General features: G+C 40.7%; 1 protein-coding gene across 1 annotated transcript in view; it reads left to right on the top strand.

Annotated features, from left to right (window-relative positions):
* LOC126249717 (myrosinase 1-like) overlaps window positions 1-17388 on the top strand; it is a 300669-nt gene that overhangs the window by 163217 nt on the left and 120064 nt on the right. Inside the window, exons 6-7 of the mRNA XM_049951398.1 lie at window positions 1378-1472; window positions 1715-1862. Coding sequence (XP_049807355.1) covers window positions 1378-1472; window positions 1715-1862 — 243 coding nt within the window. The remainder of the gene's footprint in view (window positions 1-1377; window positions 1473-1714; window positions 1863-17388) is intronic.

Raw genomic sequence — 17388 nt, 5'->3', positions numbered from 1 at the left:
AATACTTTGACTTTTCATTTTGGCCATTATATAGTGCAAATAAATATTATTATGAGTACTAAGCTGTCTTCCTTGTTAAGTACCTGTGTTAGAGCAAGTGCCGATGTGACAAACAAAGAGAGAGAGCATGGTTTCAGAAAACATCGTTCATGTGCAACGCACGTACGAAGTAATGGCCGCTATCGACAGGGGATCTCAAGTTGATTCCGTATATCTAGATTTCCGGAAAGCTTTTGATATTGTTCCTCTCAAGCGACTTCTAATCACGCTGCGGGCCTATGGGGTATCGTCTCAGTTGTGCGACTGGATTCGTGATTTCCTGTCAGGAAGGTCGCAGTTCGTAGTAATAGACGGCAAATCATCGAGTACAACTGAAGTGATATCAGGTGTTCCCCAAGGAAGCATCCCGGGACCTCTGCTGTTCCTGATCTATATAAATGACCTGGGTGACAACTGAGCAGTTCTCTTAGGTTGTTCGCAGATGATGCTGTAATTTACCGTCTAGTAAGGTCATCCAAAGACTAGTATCAGTTGCAAAGCGATTTAGAAAAGATTGCTGTATGGTGTGGCAGGTGGCAGTTGACGCTAAATAAGGAAAAGTGTGAGGTGATCCACATGAGTTCCAAAAGAAATCCGTTGGAATTCGATTACTCGATAAATAGTACAATTCTCAAGGCTGTCAATTCAACTAAGTACCTGGGTGTTAAAATTACGACCAACTTCAGTTGGAAAGACCACATAGATAATATCGTGGGGAAGGCGAGCCAAAGGTTGCGTTTCATTGGCAGGACACTTAGAAGATGCAACAAGTCCACTAAAGAGACAGCTTACACCACACTCGTTCGTCCTCTGTTAGAGTATTGCTGCGCGGTGTGGGATCCTTACCAGGTGGGATTGACGGAGGACATCGAAAGGTAGCAAAAAAGGGCAGCTCGTTTTGTATTATCACGTAATAGGGGAGAGAGTGTGGCAGATATGATACGCGAGTTGGGATGGAAGTCATTAAAGCAAAGACGTTTTTCGTCGCGGCGAGATCTATTTACGAAATTTCAGTCACCAACTTTCTCTTCCGAATGCGAAAATATTTTGTTGAGCCCAACCTACATAGGTAGGAATGATCATCAAAATAAAATAAGAGAAATCAGAGCTCGAACAGAAAGGCTTAGGTGTTCGTTTTTCCCGCGCGCTGTTCGGGAGTGGAATGGTACAGAGATAGTATGATTGTGGTTCGATGAACCCTCTGCCAAGCACTTAAACGTGAATTGCAGAGTAATCATGTAGATGTAGATGTAGAGAGAGAGAGTGAATGAACACATTTACTGAAAATTGAACATAAATTCTTTTATCTACAGAGCAGAATGGTCTTTACATTTACAGGTAAAATCAGTCTAACGCTGCACAGCTTCTGGTACGAGCCCATGTCCGACAGTGAAAAGGACATAAAGGCGGCCAACACTGCCATTAACTTTGACGTAAGTAGGTTCAGAGAATGTTTAAAAAGTAGAAGTGATCGTATGATTAGACGTAACATGAACTCCTGAGGTGCCCTGAGCACATATTTCATTGTGAATTTATTCCTTGCTTTGCAATAAGTAAAGATCGTTTAATGGTTTTTGATGTACACATAATTAAGTCAATACGATGCTTACATGAACTTTGTGTAGTAAGTACTATCTGCAGTTAAAATATTTACTTGGAAATCTCTTCATTTCAGTTTGGAATCTTTGCTCATCCAATTCTTGGAAAAGACGGAGATTTTCCAGCAGTTGTCAAGGAAAGGGTCGAAGTTGTAAGCAAAGAAATGGGCCTCAAAAGATCATTATTGCCCCCGCTGGATAAGGAGTGGATCGCTCGAATTAAAGGTATTAATAAGCGTCGTCTATTTCTTGAATGATACCTTAGAATTCCTCCAGATACCTACCTTATAGTACACCACAATGCATAACTTTGCAAAAAGTGTAGTTTATTTTCTTTACTTCTTTCCCTATACAAATTCATAGCGACGTAAAATACTTCCTTCATTTCCGAGAACCATTAGACTTCTCTCGATATTAAATCTAAGAATTGAATTTGTTGTGGCTGAATATCTAAAATCGGAAATAATTTGTACTGTCAAAGCCGACAAAAGGTACTTGGAATCTGACGGCTCGAGCTTCTCGTAACTACAAGTCTATGGAACTATATTCTACGATTATTGACTTACCATAACTGTGATAAGTGTGATAAAATGTGATATTTACAGAGTGTTGTTATAGCTCACAATGCCATGCTAGGTGAAGTGCAGGACAAAAAATTATTGGGATTGTCACTGCAGAAAAAACTCACGTCGAAAGCGCACTTTCTTTGCCACTTGCAGAAGCTAAACATAGAAGAAGAAAGACACTGGTTTCCTGAGTACAATGTTCGCATTTTAGAATCAAGTTTTTAATCTATCAACCGTCTATAAATTAATATAAGAGTGTAGGTTCAAAAAAGCCTCCAAAGTAGTTCACCCCATTTTTCCATAGTGAAAATGACAAATTTAAAGTAGCTTGATATTTAAAGCTAGACTATTTCTCCTAATGAAAAATGGCAGGAAATTGAAATCTCTGAAAAATTCAAATTATCCTCAATAACCCAAGACGACCGAGAGTTCAATTTTTCCCCGTGAATCCCCTACCTCCAGCACCCTCACCCCTGAATAACTCCCAATCCCAATAATTTTTTGTCCTGCACTTCACCTAGCATGGCATTGTGAGCTATAACAACACTCTGTAAATATCACATTTTATCACACAGCTTAGATTAGATTAGATTACTTTTTCGTTCCATAGATCCGTGCTGAGGAGATCGTCTTGGATGTGGAACATGTCAATTTTTTTAAGCTGAAATAACAATACCAATAGTATGTATATATACAATACATCATTTGTTTCTATTAAAAAATTAGTCAATGGAGTAGAAGGAGTTGTCCACTAGTAAGTCTTTCAGGCTTCTTTTAAACTGATCTTTACTTGTAACTAAATTTTTTATGTTTGCTGGCAAGTGATTGAAGATGAGTGTTCCTGAGTAGTGGACCCCTTTTTGAACTAAAGTAAGTACTTTTAAGTCCTTGTGCATATCATTTTTGTCCCTGGTATTGTATGTATGAACCGAGCTGTTTGTTGGAAAAAGAGATATATTATTTAGGACAAATTTCATTATGGAGTAAATATACTGAGAGGCAGTAGTTTGTATACCCAGTTCTTTGAAGAGGTTTCTACAGGACGTCCGTGAATTTACTCCACAAATAATACGTATTACACGCTTTTAGACTCTGAAAACCTTTGTTTGACTTGAAGAGTTACCCCAACATATTGTATCATATGACATTATGGAATGAAAGTAGGCAAAGTATGCAATATTTTTCATTTTTTTGTCGCCTATGTCTGCTAACACTCGAATTCCAAATATAGATTTGTTAAGGCGTTTCTGCAGTTCTGTGGCGTGCTCCTCCCAACTGAATTTATTATCAAGTTGTAATCCCAGGAATTTAAGACTGTCAACCTCTTCTATCTACTCTTCTTCATACTTTATGTATATGCTGGGTGGAAACATCTTACAGGTTCTGAATTGCATATAGTGAGTCTTTTCGAAGTTTAATGTCAGTGAGTTGGCTTTAAACCATTTATTAATATCCATGAAAATATCATTAGCAGTGCTTTCTAGAACTACACTCGACATATTATTTATTGCAATACTTGTGACATCTGCAAACAAAACGAACTCTGCTTCTGACAATGTAACTGATGAGAGATCATTAATGTACACAAGAAAAAGCGATGGCCCTAGGATGGATCCTTGTGGGACACCACATGTAATTTCTTCCCATTCTGATGATGACTGATGACTTAATTCACTAGTCCCTTGCACTGACACCCTTTGTTTCCTATTAGCGAGGTATGACTTGAACCATTTTGCAGCACCGCCCGTGACACCATAGAATCCTAATTTATTTAAAAGGATGTTGTGGTTCACACTATCGAATGCCTTTGACAAATCACAGAAAATACCTGCTGCTTGTAACTTGTTATTTAATGAATTAAGTACATTTTCACTGTAGGTGTAAATAGCCTTCTCGATATCAGAACCCTTCAGAAATCCAAACTGTGTTCTTGATAATATGTTATTTGTGGTCAGATGGTTGAAAAGCTGCCTGTATATTATTTTTTCTAAAATTTTTGAGAATGCTGGCAAAAGTGAAATCGGTCTGTAGTTTCATGGTATCTCTTTATCCCCTTTCTTGAATAGAGGCGTAACATCTGCATATTTTAGCCAGTCAGGAAATGTCCCAGTTATAACTGACGGGTTACACAAGTAACTTAGAATTGTACTAAACTCACAAGAACATGCCTTAATTAACTTTGTTGATGTTTCATCGTAACCACTAGAATGCTTCGTTTTTAAAGATTTTATTATGGAAGTTATTTCTTTTGGTGAAGTGAGTGACATATTCATGTACCTGAAGGTATTTGTAAAGGCTAGTTTCAGATATTCAAGGGCCTTATTTACTGATCCTGACAATCCCATTCTATCAGTAATGGATATAAAGTACTTGTTAAATTTTTGCCACACTATGCCCATCAGTTACTAATGTGTCATCTACCCTTAGTGCTATTTGCTCCTGTTCCTTTCTGGTTCTACCAGTCTCCTCTTTCACTATATCCCATACTGTTTTTATTTTGTTCCCTGACATTGCTATCTTCTTCTCGTAGTGCATTTGTTTAGATGTCTGAATTACTTTTTGTAATATTTTACAGTATCCCTTGTATTATCTAAATCATTTGCATTGGAGCTATTCTTGGTCGACAGATACATTTTCCTTTTTGTCTTATTATAGACTTCTGTTTAATTTGAGTAACTTTTAGAGGAAAACAGTTTTCAAACTTGGTACTGACATTGTTCATGAATGTGTTATATTTTTCATTCATGTCATGAGCACTATAAACATCTTTCCAGTTCATATCTTTGAGCAGTTTTCTAAAATACTCAATTTTTGATTGATTGACTACTCTCCTGTACTCAGATTTAGCAGTCTTGATAATCTGCTTAGAATTACATCTAAACAAGGAGCTGCATGTCATGATCTGATAGTCCATTTATTACAGGTTTTGTGATATGATTTTGTTCCTTTGATTTGTCTATAAAAATGTTATCAATGGCTGTCCTTGAGGATTTAGTGATCCTAGTTGGGAAGTTTACAGTGTGAGTTAGATTGAAAGACAACATTACTAACTGCAGTAAATGTTTACTGGAAGAGTGCATTAGAAAATCTGTATTAAAGTCACCAGCAATCAAAATGTCTTTGTTTCTTCCTGTTAAATAACCCAAAAGAGCTTCTAGATTATTTATGAATAGATTATAATTTCCTGCAGGTGCTCAGTAAATAGTTACTATTATATAGGATCTGTTATGGAACTCTACTTCTGTTGCACATGCTTCTAGATGCTGCTCTAAACAGAATTTATGAATGTCAATGTTCTTGAATTTATGGCAGTTCTTAATAAATGTGGCAACTCCTCCTCCATCCATATCTACTCTGCAGAAGTAGGAAGCTATCTTAAATCCTGAAATGTCTAACGTATCTATTCCAGTGGTCACTTGGTGTTCAGAGAGGCAGATTATGTCAATTTGGTTAGATGAAATCAGTTCATAGATACAAATGAGTAGTTCGTATACTTTATTTCTGAGTCCCGGAATGTTCTGGTGTAATAAAGATAATTGATACTGCATACTAATGGGATTATAACTGCTTTGGCGAAGATGATATGGCAGTTTCTGATTACTTTCTGTTAAACGTTGTTTAAATGGAGGCTGTATGCTAAAATCTGACTCCTGTTCATCTGTTTTCTCAAACTGAGTGTGTCTGCCAATCTCTCTTAAAACTCGTTTTCTTTCCCCGTTTCCTATCCTAAAAAAAGCATCCCTCTGACACTTGTGACCACTGGTATTTTACCACTTGTGACAGTGTGCCCCCTTAAGTTTTCTGCAATCAACCCCGACAGTTTTCCCTTCCCTTTCCTATTTAGGTGAAGGCCATGCCTAGTGTAGTCCCACCTATTGATAGCATCCACAGGAATCAAACCAATATGGGACGCTATATCCATCCTAAGCAGCCACTCCAACTCCAAGTACACCCTCCCTACAGAAGAGTTCAAATGAGGCCGATCATGGCGTCTCAACACAGACACAAATCCCACACTCGTAGGCTTCGTTGCTGATGCTATCTTCACCAGGTCACTCTCTATGGAATATTCAGAGTCTCTGTCAATGCTATTTCCCGGACCATCTACTATAGCCAGGGCATCCTCTTTTGTGCAATCCTTGCATAAAGAACCTACATCCTCTGTTACCTGACCCAGATCTGCACTAGGCTTGAAAAAGTTAGTGACCTGGTACTCTGGACGTAGATTTTCCTGTAGTAGTTGGCCATCACAAATGCACTACATCATTTTCTAAATTAATTTACACAAACTTTCTTAGTGGTAAATGACAAAAGTATGACACCAAACGTTATTTTCCCACCACAGTATCAAGTACAAGAGACAACAATATTACAAATTTTACAATTTTGTTTGGGAATTTCGCACTGTTTAAGTAACCAGTGAGGGGTACAAATGTGTGACGGGAACTCAAGGATTCATTATATAATTAATTTGTATCACTGGTAAGTCTTCTAAGGTTGGCGAATGTGACTTTCTCTCTTGTTCTCTCAAGCCGGCTTCAGGACCTGTGTTGGCCCTTGTCGAATTTATTGAACTCTTGTGAGTCATTTTCGTGTTACATCATCATCCCCTACCACTATATTTTAACAACTCTACAAATATATGACAACCGATGTGATATAATAGGAGCCACTTCATAATTATGACTTATAAATGACCATTGTATGACCCTTTACATAAAATAATTCATCTCTCATCTGAAAAACATTTAGGGGCCAACTTACCCTGTGTTTAGTGATACACAGTCAATGAATTCATGCGTGCAAGAGTAATAGAAGGCAGATTTCAGACCACCTAACAGATCAAAACGAAAATTTCTGTTCCGACACTGACAATGTTGAGTGTTTATGGAAAAAGTTCAAGGCAATCGTAAAATGCGTTTTAGACAGGTACGTGCCGAGTAAAACTGTGAAGGACGGGAAAAACCCACCGTGGTACAACAACAAAGTTAGGAAACTACTGCGAAAGCAAAGAGAGCTTCACTCCAAGTTTAAATGCAGCCAAAACCTCTCAGACAAACAGAAGCTAAGCGATGTCAAAGTTAGCGTAAGGAGGGCTATGCGAGAAGCGTTCAGTGAATTCGAAAGTAAAATTCTATGTACAGACTTGACAGAAAATCCTAGGAAGTTCTGGTCTTACGTTAAATCAGTAAGTGGCTCGAAACAGCATATCCAGACACTCCGGGATGATGATGGCATTGAAACAGAGGATGACACGCGTAAAGCTGAAATACTAAACACCTTTTTCCAAAGCTGTTTCACAGAGGAAGACCGCACTGCAGTTCCTTCTCTAAATCCTCGCACAAACGAAAAAATGGCTGACATCGAAATAAGTGTCCAAGGAATAGAAAAGCAACTGGAATCACTCAACAGAGGAAAGTCCACTGGACCTGACGGGATACCAGTTCGATTCTACACAGAGTACGCGAAAGAACTTGCCCCCCTTCTAACAGCCGTGTACCGCAAGTCTCTAGAGGAACGGAGGGTTCCAAATGATTGGAAAAGAGCACAGGTAGTCCCAGTCTTCAAGAAGGGTCGTCGAGCAGATGCGCAAAACTATAGACCTATATCTCTGACGTCGATCTGTTGTAGAATTTTAGAACATGTTTTTTGCTCGAGTATCATGTCGTTTTTGGAAACCCAGAATCTACTATGTAGGAATCAACATGGATTCCGGAAACAGCGATCGTGTGAGACCCAACTCGCGTTATTTGTTCATGAGACCCAGAAAATATTAGATACAGGCTCCCAGGTAGATGCTATTTTTCTTGACTTCCGGAAGGCGTTCGATACAGTTCCGCACTGTCGCCTGATAAACAAAGTAAGAGTCTACGGAATATCAGACCAGCTGTGTGGCTGGATTGAAGATTTTTTAGCAAACAGAACACAGCATGTTGTTATCAATGGAGAGACGTCTACAGACGTTAAGGTAACCTCTGGCGTGCCACAGGGGAGTGTTATGGGACCATTGCTTTTCACAATATATATAGATGACCTGGTGGATAGTGTCGGAAGTTCCATGCGGATTTTCGCGGATGATGCTGTGGTGTACAGAGAAGTTGCAGCATTAGAAAATTGTAGCGAAATGCAGGAAGATCTGCAGCGGATAGGCACTTGGTGCAGGGAGTGGCAACTGTCCCTTAACATAGACAAATGTAATGTATTGCGAATACTTAGAAAGGAGGATCCTTTATTGTATGATTATATGATAGCGGAACAAACACTGGTAGCAGTTACTTCTGTAAAATATCTGGGAGTATGCGTGCGGAACGATTTGAAGTGGAATGATTATATAAAATTAATTGTTGGTAAGGCGGGTACCAGGTTGAGATTCATTGGGAGAGTGCTTAGAAAATGTAGTCCAGCAACAAAGGAGGTGGCTTACAAAACACTCGTTCGACCTATGCTTGAGTATTGCTCATCAGTGTGGGATCCGTACCAGATCGGGTTGACGGAGGAGATAGAGAAGATCCAAAGAAGAGCGGCGCGTTTCGTCACAGGGTTATTTGGTAACCGTGATAGCGTTACGGAGATGTTTAATAAACTCAAGTGGCAGACTCTGCAAGAGAGGCGCTCTGCATCGCGGTGTAGCTTGCTCGCCAGGTTTCGAGAGGGTGCGTTTCTGGATGAGGTATCGAGTATATTGCTTCCCCCTACTTATACCTCCCGAGGAGATCACGAATGTAAAATTAGAGAGATTAGAGCGCGCACGGAGGCTTTCAGACAGTCGTTCTTCCCGCGAACCATACGCGACTGGAACAGGAAAGGGAGGTAATGACAGTGGCACGTAAAGTGCCCTCCGCCACACACCGTTGGGTGGCTTGCGGAGTATGAATGTAGATGTAGATGTAGATGTAGATGTTTCATGACACTAACCACTAAATGCATAATTTATCTTTGACCGGCAGGTATGCTGAAGTAAGCCTCAGAAATAGGAGCCCTTGCACAGTGTATATCTGGAGAATCCTACTATTGAGAAATTGTGAATGTTCAGTGTGAAATATTTGTTTCTGTTTGGGGACCTTCATAACAAATCATTAAACAAGTGCAGTGGCGTTATGTACGTGCTACATCTTTTACATCTTGCCTTCACCCAATATTCTTTTACCTCACATACCAACCGTTCTTATTTTCACCATGTCAGAGAGAACAAGATTATTCCGACGAAGAAATTATGAACAACATATTGTTCCTTCAGTTCATAATACTTCACAGACGGGTACCCTTTACTAGCAATAGTACAAGGGAATTTGCTCTTATGGGTGAACGGAAAATCTTGGTTCAGCGATTGAGACTGAGGTGGTAAGTTCTGAAATAAGGAACTAGCTCCATACCTTAAGCAGCGTAGAATAATTGTTTGACGATAGATTTATTGTGTTACAAACGAAAGCAGTTTGTGGTGACAAAACTTTTCGGTAATCCAGAACATTTATAGAAACTGTGGTTTTAACAAGAAGATACGCGTAGGATTTTAGAACATCTACCTTCATTCTTTGTAATTTGTGAGTAGTAATAAATATTTCTCTTAACACAATGGCAACAGAAACAACTACAGTACAAATGTAGTCGTCATTACACAGGATGAATCACTTCAAACTTACATTGCCAATGTTGCAGAAATGGAAAGTGCTACTGATGTGCGGTTTTCACATAATGGATTGGTAATCAGGGACTCGTATAGTTAGCCAATCAACAGACTGTAATAATACTTATGAAGTGTATTTTTTGAGCAAACATACAATTTTTTTAAATGGAACGATGCCTGTTGACATTAAAAAACTAAAACTGGGGTAAATTAGTATGTCAGTGGTGGTTGTTGCAGGATTCTGGTGCGAGTCGATTAAGAGATATCGTATTTTGAAAAGTTCCTACACCGACACTTCTCATTCAACCTGCGTAGTTGCTAGGTACGACGTTGTTATGTTTTCTAACAGTGTGCTTATGCGTTCTTTGAGTGCATTGCGACATGCTAATCAGTTAGTGAGTGGCAGCCCAAGCAGTAGGTCGTGTGTAGATGATGGCATTTACCAATGCAGAAAAAGCCGACATGCTGGTGGTTTATGGAGGATGTACGAAGAATGCAGGTCGTTCTTGTACGGTGTATGCCACAAGATATCCCAGTAGACGTCAACCATCTCGGCGGCGTTTTATCGACCACCCAGTTACGTGAAAGTGGTAGTGTAACACCTATACAACGTAACAGAAGGAGACAAGTGACAACAGAATGGGTGGGGGGGGGGGGAGGGAGGGGAATTAATGTTCTTACTGCTGTTGCAGTTGTTCCACACGTTGACTCCCACCTAATCGCACGAGGAAGTGGCACGAGTCAGGAAAGTGTCCTATGCACTCTTCACCGGCGTAGGTTCCATCCCTAGCAGATCTCTCTCCGTCAAGAGCTACATGGAAATGATTATGAGAATCGTGTTAACGTCTGTACAAAGGGCGTTCAAAAACTTTTGCACAGTCGTCTCTCATTTTTTTTATTTTTGCAGGAGTAGAATGAAATTTTTTGTGAACATACTTGGAACATTTAGCTACACATTGAGCCTATTCAGTATAGCCTCCATCAGCTGTGACGCATCTAGCTCAACATTCTTTCCATGATGTAAATGCACTTTGCTAAAATTTTGGGACTGACTTTTACACCATCGCTTGACACAGGAAATAAGGTCTTTCTCGCTATCAAATGTTTTACCACGCAGGTGGCCCTTCAGACGACTAAAGAGGTAAAAATCCGACGGAGCTGTAGAGAGGATGAGGAATAGTTTTCCAACCCATTTTCCTGATTTTCTCTTGCGTCATAAGGGCTGTATGGGGTTTGGCATTGTCATGGTGTAGTCTGATGAGTTTACCCTGAAGCTGTGGTCTGTGGCTCTTGATGGCACATCGCAGCTTGTCCAATGACAAACAATAACGGTCCCGGTTAATTGTCGAACCAGGTTCAAAAAAGTCAATAAAAAAGACACCACACTGATCCCAGAAGAAGGAGGCCATCACCTTTCAGCCTTCTGTTCGTGAAAGTCTTGGTTTCTTCTTCCGAGGGGAACCCAGATGACGCCACTCCATGGACTGGGTTTCGCTCTCAGGTTCGGACAAAAACAATCATGTGTCATCCTGGGTGACGACGCCGTGAAAACACTGTTTCCACTCTTCAGTAAAGGTCTTCATGAGACCCTCGCACACATTCTTCCTCATCGTTTTCATTTATCTTGTCAATAATCTAGGCACCCAACGTGCACAGATTTTTCTGCACCCTAGTGACTGTACCATTGATACCACACTATCCAATGACAAACGATTCATTTCAGCAAGCTGTCGTGTCGTCACACATCTGTCATTTAGGATGATTTGATCAATGGTCTCCTTATTCGCATTACTGACTGCCGTCGATGGTCTACCGCATCGTGGATTGTCCACCTCTGCAACCACCGCCTGGATACTGCTGCGATCCACTGTTTCCTCTCCATATACAGGGAGCAACTTCCTGTGAATCGATGTGGCAGAGTCATAGACGGTCTTGAACAGGAACTCCATCACCGACCGTTGTCGCAACCTGACATCTACTTTACGGTCCATTATGGCTCACCTGTAAATAAAAGAAAATACTTTTATATGCCAACTTATAGCAAAATGTTCCAAGCATGTTTACAAATGATTTCATTCTCCTCCTGCAAAAAATAAAAAAAAATATAGAGACGACTGTGAAGAACTTTTTGAACGCCCTTTGAACATGGCCATTAATACAGGATGCTCCAAATGTCTCATATCTCTTGTTTAGTGAAGAAGCCACATTTACCAATCACGGCCAGATAAACCTCCGAAATATGCGCTATTGGTCTGTTGACAATCCCGTTGGCTTCGTCAGGTGAAATATCAGCGTCCATGGAGTTTAAACGTGGAGTGTGGGACAGTGATCAGCTCATAGGCCCGTTTTTCATAGACGGAACACAGAGTGCACACAAGCATCGTAGCCTCCCGACAGACCATCTTCCACAGATCCTCTGTAGACTAGGAGGAACCTGTGGTAACAACATGATGACTGTCCAAACCAATAGTGCACGAAGTGTTACAGCATGTTTTCACGAATTGTTTGCAAATCGTTGGATTGGCCACGAGAACCTGTACTTTGGCCGAACTGTTCCCTGGATTTGACGCCTGTAGACTTTTCACTGTAGGGAAAACTGAAAGACGCTGCGTACAAGGCATATCAACTACACCAAATGATATGCCACGACGTATTAGTGCAGCGTGCTCGGTCATCTCCGCTGAAATGCTAGCACATGTGCAGCAGTCGTTCTGTATCAGACTGGAAGCGTGCATTGCCGCTGCTGGTAGACATCTTGAACACGACATGTGACGATCAGGTATCTCGTTGCTGGTCAGAATCCACAAAACTAGTGTACGCATTTGTGTTGTTTTTTAGTGTGTGCTACCACAGGTACTGTACCAGTGTCCGTGAGGGAAATTTTCAAAATACGCACAACTTGCACTAGAGTCCTGCAGAAAACACCACTGACATTCTAATTTACGCTACTTTTACTCTGTTAATGTCAGTTGGCACCGTTCCATTTTTAAAAAAGTGTAATTTTGCACAAAAAATACGCTAAGTATTTTTACAATCTGTCGGTTGGCTGAAAATACGAGCCCCTGTCTACCAATGCATTCTGTGAAAACAACAAAGCAATAGCACTTTCCATTTCTGTAATATTTGCAATGCGAGTTGTAGGTGACTCACCCTGTGTATTATTATAACAACAACGGCGATGTGAGGAAACAACCAAAATTCTCCCTAAAGCTACGGAGCCAGCTAAAGCAATGCCTGATACACAAAACCCAGCTGACATCTGACTCCACAGCTAATATTTGCAACAATTTTTTGCGTTTTGAACAGTATAGCAGCATTTTTATGTTTCTGATAATTTTAAAACTAACTCTCATTGATGGATACTGAGAAACTTCTGAAAACTTGTACTTTTCGTGCAGCTCAAAATATGGCTTTCATTCACCTTCCATTGCATTACGAACTTTAGTTAACACAATCACATGAATTTCAAACTAAAATATAGAGTGGATTATCATTTTCACTTCGACACTTAACAGCTTGATCTCACATTAACATCTTCTTTTCTAACATGCACTGACAGCACGAGGACAAAAGATATAGACTGTTTACGTCGGAAAAGCAAGTATATAATGCAGTAAGCAGCAGAAACCAATTAAATACGTATGAGAGATGTTTGCAAAATATTACCAGTCAATTCTGACATAATTTATAAATAATTCATAAGTACATGCGTCGTTTTAAACAGAACGACATTGTGTACAAGTGGTATCGTCATAGGAGCGTACTTATTTCCTCCTTGTTGCTTCTGATTATGTGTAGGAATTCCAATAAAATTAGTCGATATTCAAAATAACTTACATGAAATACAACTTCACTATAGTAGGTCTTCTCATTAGTATATGAGACATATAGATTTTTATAAGAAAAAGTAACACGCCTATTTGTGTTAGAATGCAGGGTACTGTTTTTGTCATGTAAGGAAGAACCTTTTGGAAGTTTAATAGAAAATCATTATTGGCAAGGTACCTCTCTTCATTGAGACTGTTGTATGATGATGTGCTTTTATTTGTAAATGTTCTTTATGTCATCTATCATATTCATAATATCGCCCTTATCACCGCAGTGAAATACCTGCTGGTTATTTTTAAAGTATTTCACAGTGTGTCTCACTTCGGCAATGTGATCGTAACCTAATTAGTACCACAGTAAAATATCAGTCACAGATCACGTATAGTTGTCTGGTTTTCAGTGGTGTATTTTCACGTAAGCCGGCCGAAGTGGCCGTGCGGTTAAAGGCGCTGCAGTCTGGAACCGCAAGACCGCTACGGTCGCAGGTTCGAATCCTGCCTCGGGCATGGATGTTTGTGATGTCCTTAGGTTAGTTAGGTTTAACTAGTTCTAAGTTCTAGGGGACTAATGACCTCAGCAGTTGAGTCCCATAGTGCTCAGAGCCATTTTTTTTTCACGTAATTACCGTGTTCACTGAGATAAAACAAAATCATAGGATATCGATATGCACATATACAGATGCCGACAGTATCGCGTACACAAAGTATAAAAAGTCAGTGCATTGGCGGAGCTGTCATTGTATTCAGGTGATTCATGTGAAAAGGTTTCCGAAGTGATTATGGCCGCACCACGTGAGTTAACAGACATTCAACGTGGAATGTTAGTTGGATCTAGACGCATGGGACATTTCATTTCGGAAATCGTTAGGAATTTCAGTATTCAGAGAGCCACACTGTCAAGAAAGGGCTGAGAATTGTAAACTGCAGGCATTACCTTTCACCACCGACGAAGCAGTGGCCAACAGCCTTCACTTAACGACTGATAGCAGCGGCGTTTGCGTAGTTTTCAGTGGTTAAGACAGATCGACGAAAATTGGCGTTAATGGGCTACGGCAGCAGACTACCGAAGCGATTTCCCTTGCTAACAGGACGACATCGTCTGCAGCGCCTCTCCTGAGCTTGTGACCACATACGTGGTTAAGTCTGCAACACTGCATGTAATATAACACAAAAAAGAAGGCCCTCAATGGCTAAGTGCAAATAATCGTAAGTAAACTTCACAGTAGATAGCAAATGCAATTGACAACAACTGTCTGTTCATCTCTAAGAGTCCACTATACGACGTTTCCTGTTTAAGTCAGCTGTGGACGATGATCTGTAAGCAAATGGGCGAGAGCTGCTCTTCTGTCTTCCGATATTCTGTCCGTTGCCGTCCGGTCATTGGCGGATTGTACTCGGCCGGGAAATGGCCGAGACGAAATCGATATCATCATCGTCAGTGCTGCCTGTGGCGCTGGTGGAAATCGCAAGTGGCGAGTCTCTATGGCACTGGCAGCAGCTCACATCTTTGCTCCTGTGGTGCTTTTGCCCTGGCTGTGTCTTGTTCGGACGACATAGCACTTCCTGTGAGTTTAATCACTGTCTCATGTTCAAATAGTGTTAATAAACTCAGAGGATCATTTGAAAACAGAACAGTAAGTCAGTCAAGGAATCATTCACATTTACAGTTCTCATTTTACATGTGCCACTTTAAGTCGATTGTATCTTAACACCTTTGCTACACTGCTGTCAAGAGAAATTCGCACTATAAATCACCTGGTGTGACACAAGCTCAGAATTCTTTAGATTGTCTCGTCAAATACTTAATCTACTTTTGTGATTAACAGGAAAGTAAGCTGTTACCTTGTCAGCTGTTTCCTGAAAATGTAATTTAAACTTAAACCTTAGGTAAAATCTGTTAAATACAATGAGTCTAGTTACAGTTGTCTTCTTTCCTGACAATATCGGACAAAAACGTCAACGGACTCATTAACATCTTTTGGGGAATACAACGGGATTATTCTAGATTGTAATATAATACGGTTTTAGACGAGGTTCACACTGTTATTCGTTAAAATATGCCAATTTTTATACAACACCAAGCATATGGATAGCACCAGGATATTATGCAATTCTGCCAGAAACGTTTAAGAGAAAATGATATCGATGAATGAAGAGCACCCCTGGGATATGCAAACGAAGTTGTAGAGAGATTTCGATTTTGAGAGACAATTGTTGGAGGTAAAGTGACTGGATTTGAAAGTGGGGTTACAGGAGAACTTTCAAACTGAAATATCAGGACTCCCGTCTCCACACAAGAAAGGGGATAAAACTAACGCTAACTAAAATATGACTTCTACACAAGTCTCTAACTACAGGGTGTTTCAAAAATGACCGGTATATTTGAAACGACAATAAAACCTAAACGAGCAGCGATAGAAATACACCGTTTGTTGCAATATGCTTGGGACAACAGTACATTTTCAGCCGGACAAACTTTCGAAGTTACAGTAGTTACAATTTTCAACAACAGATGGCGCTGCAAGTGATGTGAAAGATATAGAAGACAACGCAGTCTGTGGGTGCGCCATTCTGTACGTCGTCTTTCTGCTGTAAGCGTGTGCTGTTCACAACGTGCATGTGTGCTGTAGACAACATGGTTTATTCCTTAGAACAGAGGATTTTTCTGGTGTTGGAATTCCACCGCCTAGAACACAGTGTTGTTGCAACAAGACGAAGTTTTCAACGGAGGTTTAATGTAACCAAAGGACCGAAAAGCGATACAATAAAGGATCTGTTTGAAAAATTTCAACTGACTGGGAACATGACGGATGAACGTGCTGGAAAGGAGGGCGACCGCGTACGGCAACCACAGAGGGCAACGCGCAGCTAGTGCAGCAGGTGATCCAACAGCGGCCTCGGGTTTCCGTTCGCCGTGTTGCAGCTGCGGTCCAAATGACGCCAACGTCCACGTATCGTCTCATGCGCCAGAGTTTACACCTCTATCCATACAAAATTCAAACGCGGCAACCCCTCAGCGCCGCTACCATTGCTGCACGAGAGACATTCGCTAACGATATAGTGCACAGGATTGATGACGGCGATATGCATGTGGGCAGCATTTGGTTTACTGACGAAGCTTATTTTTACCTGGACGGCTTCGTCAATAAACAGAACCGGCGCATATGGGGAACCGAAAAGCCCCATGCTGCAGTCCCATCGTCCCTGCATCCTCAAAAAGTACTGGTCTGGGCCGCCATTTCTTCCAAAGGAATCATTGGCCCATTTTTCAGATCCGAAACGATTACTGCATCACGCTATCTGGACATTCTTCGTGAATTTGTGGCGGTACAAACTGCCTTAGACGACACTGCGAACACCTCGTGGTTTATGCAAGATGGTGCCCGGCCACATCGCACGGCCGACGTCTTTAATTTCCTGAATGAATATTTCGATGATCGTGTGATTGCTTTGGGCTATCCGAAACATACAGGAGGCGGCGTGGATTGGCCTCCCTATTCGCCAGACATGAACCCCTGTGACTTCTTTCTGTGGGGACACTTGAAAGACCAGGTGTACCGCCAGAATCCAGAAACAATTGAACAGCTGAAGCAGTACATCTCATCTGCATGTGAAGCCATTCCGCCAGACACGTTGTCAAAGGTTTCGGGTAATTTCATTCAGAGACTACGCCATATTATTGCTACGCATGGTGGATATGTGGAAAATATCGTACTATAGCGTTTCCCAGACCG

The sequence above is a fragment of the Schistocerca nitens genome, chromosome 3 (assembly GCF_023898315.1).
Source record: "Schistocerca nitens isolate TAMUIC-IGC-003100 chromosome 3, iqSchNite1.1, whole genome shotgun sequence".
Classification (NCBI taxonomy): domain Eukaryota; kingdom Metazoa; phylum Arthropoda; class Insecta; order Orthoptera; family Acrididae; genus Schistocerca; species Schistocerca nitens.
This window is presented reverse-complemented; position numbering and strand designations above follow the sequence as displayed.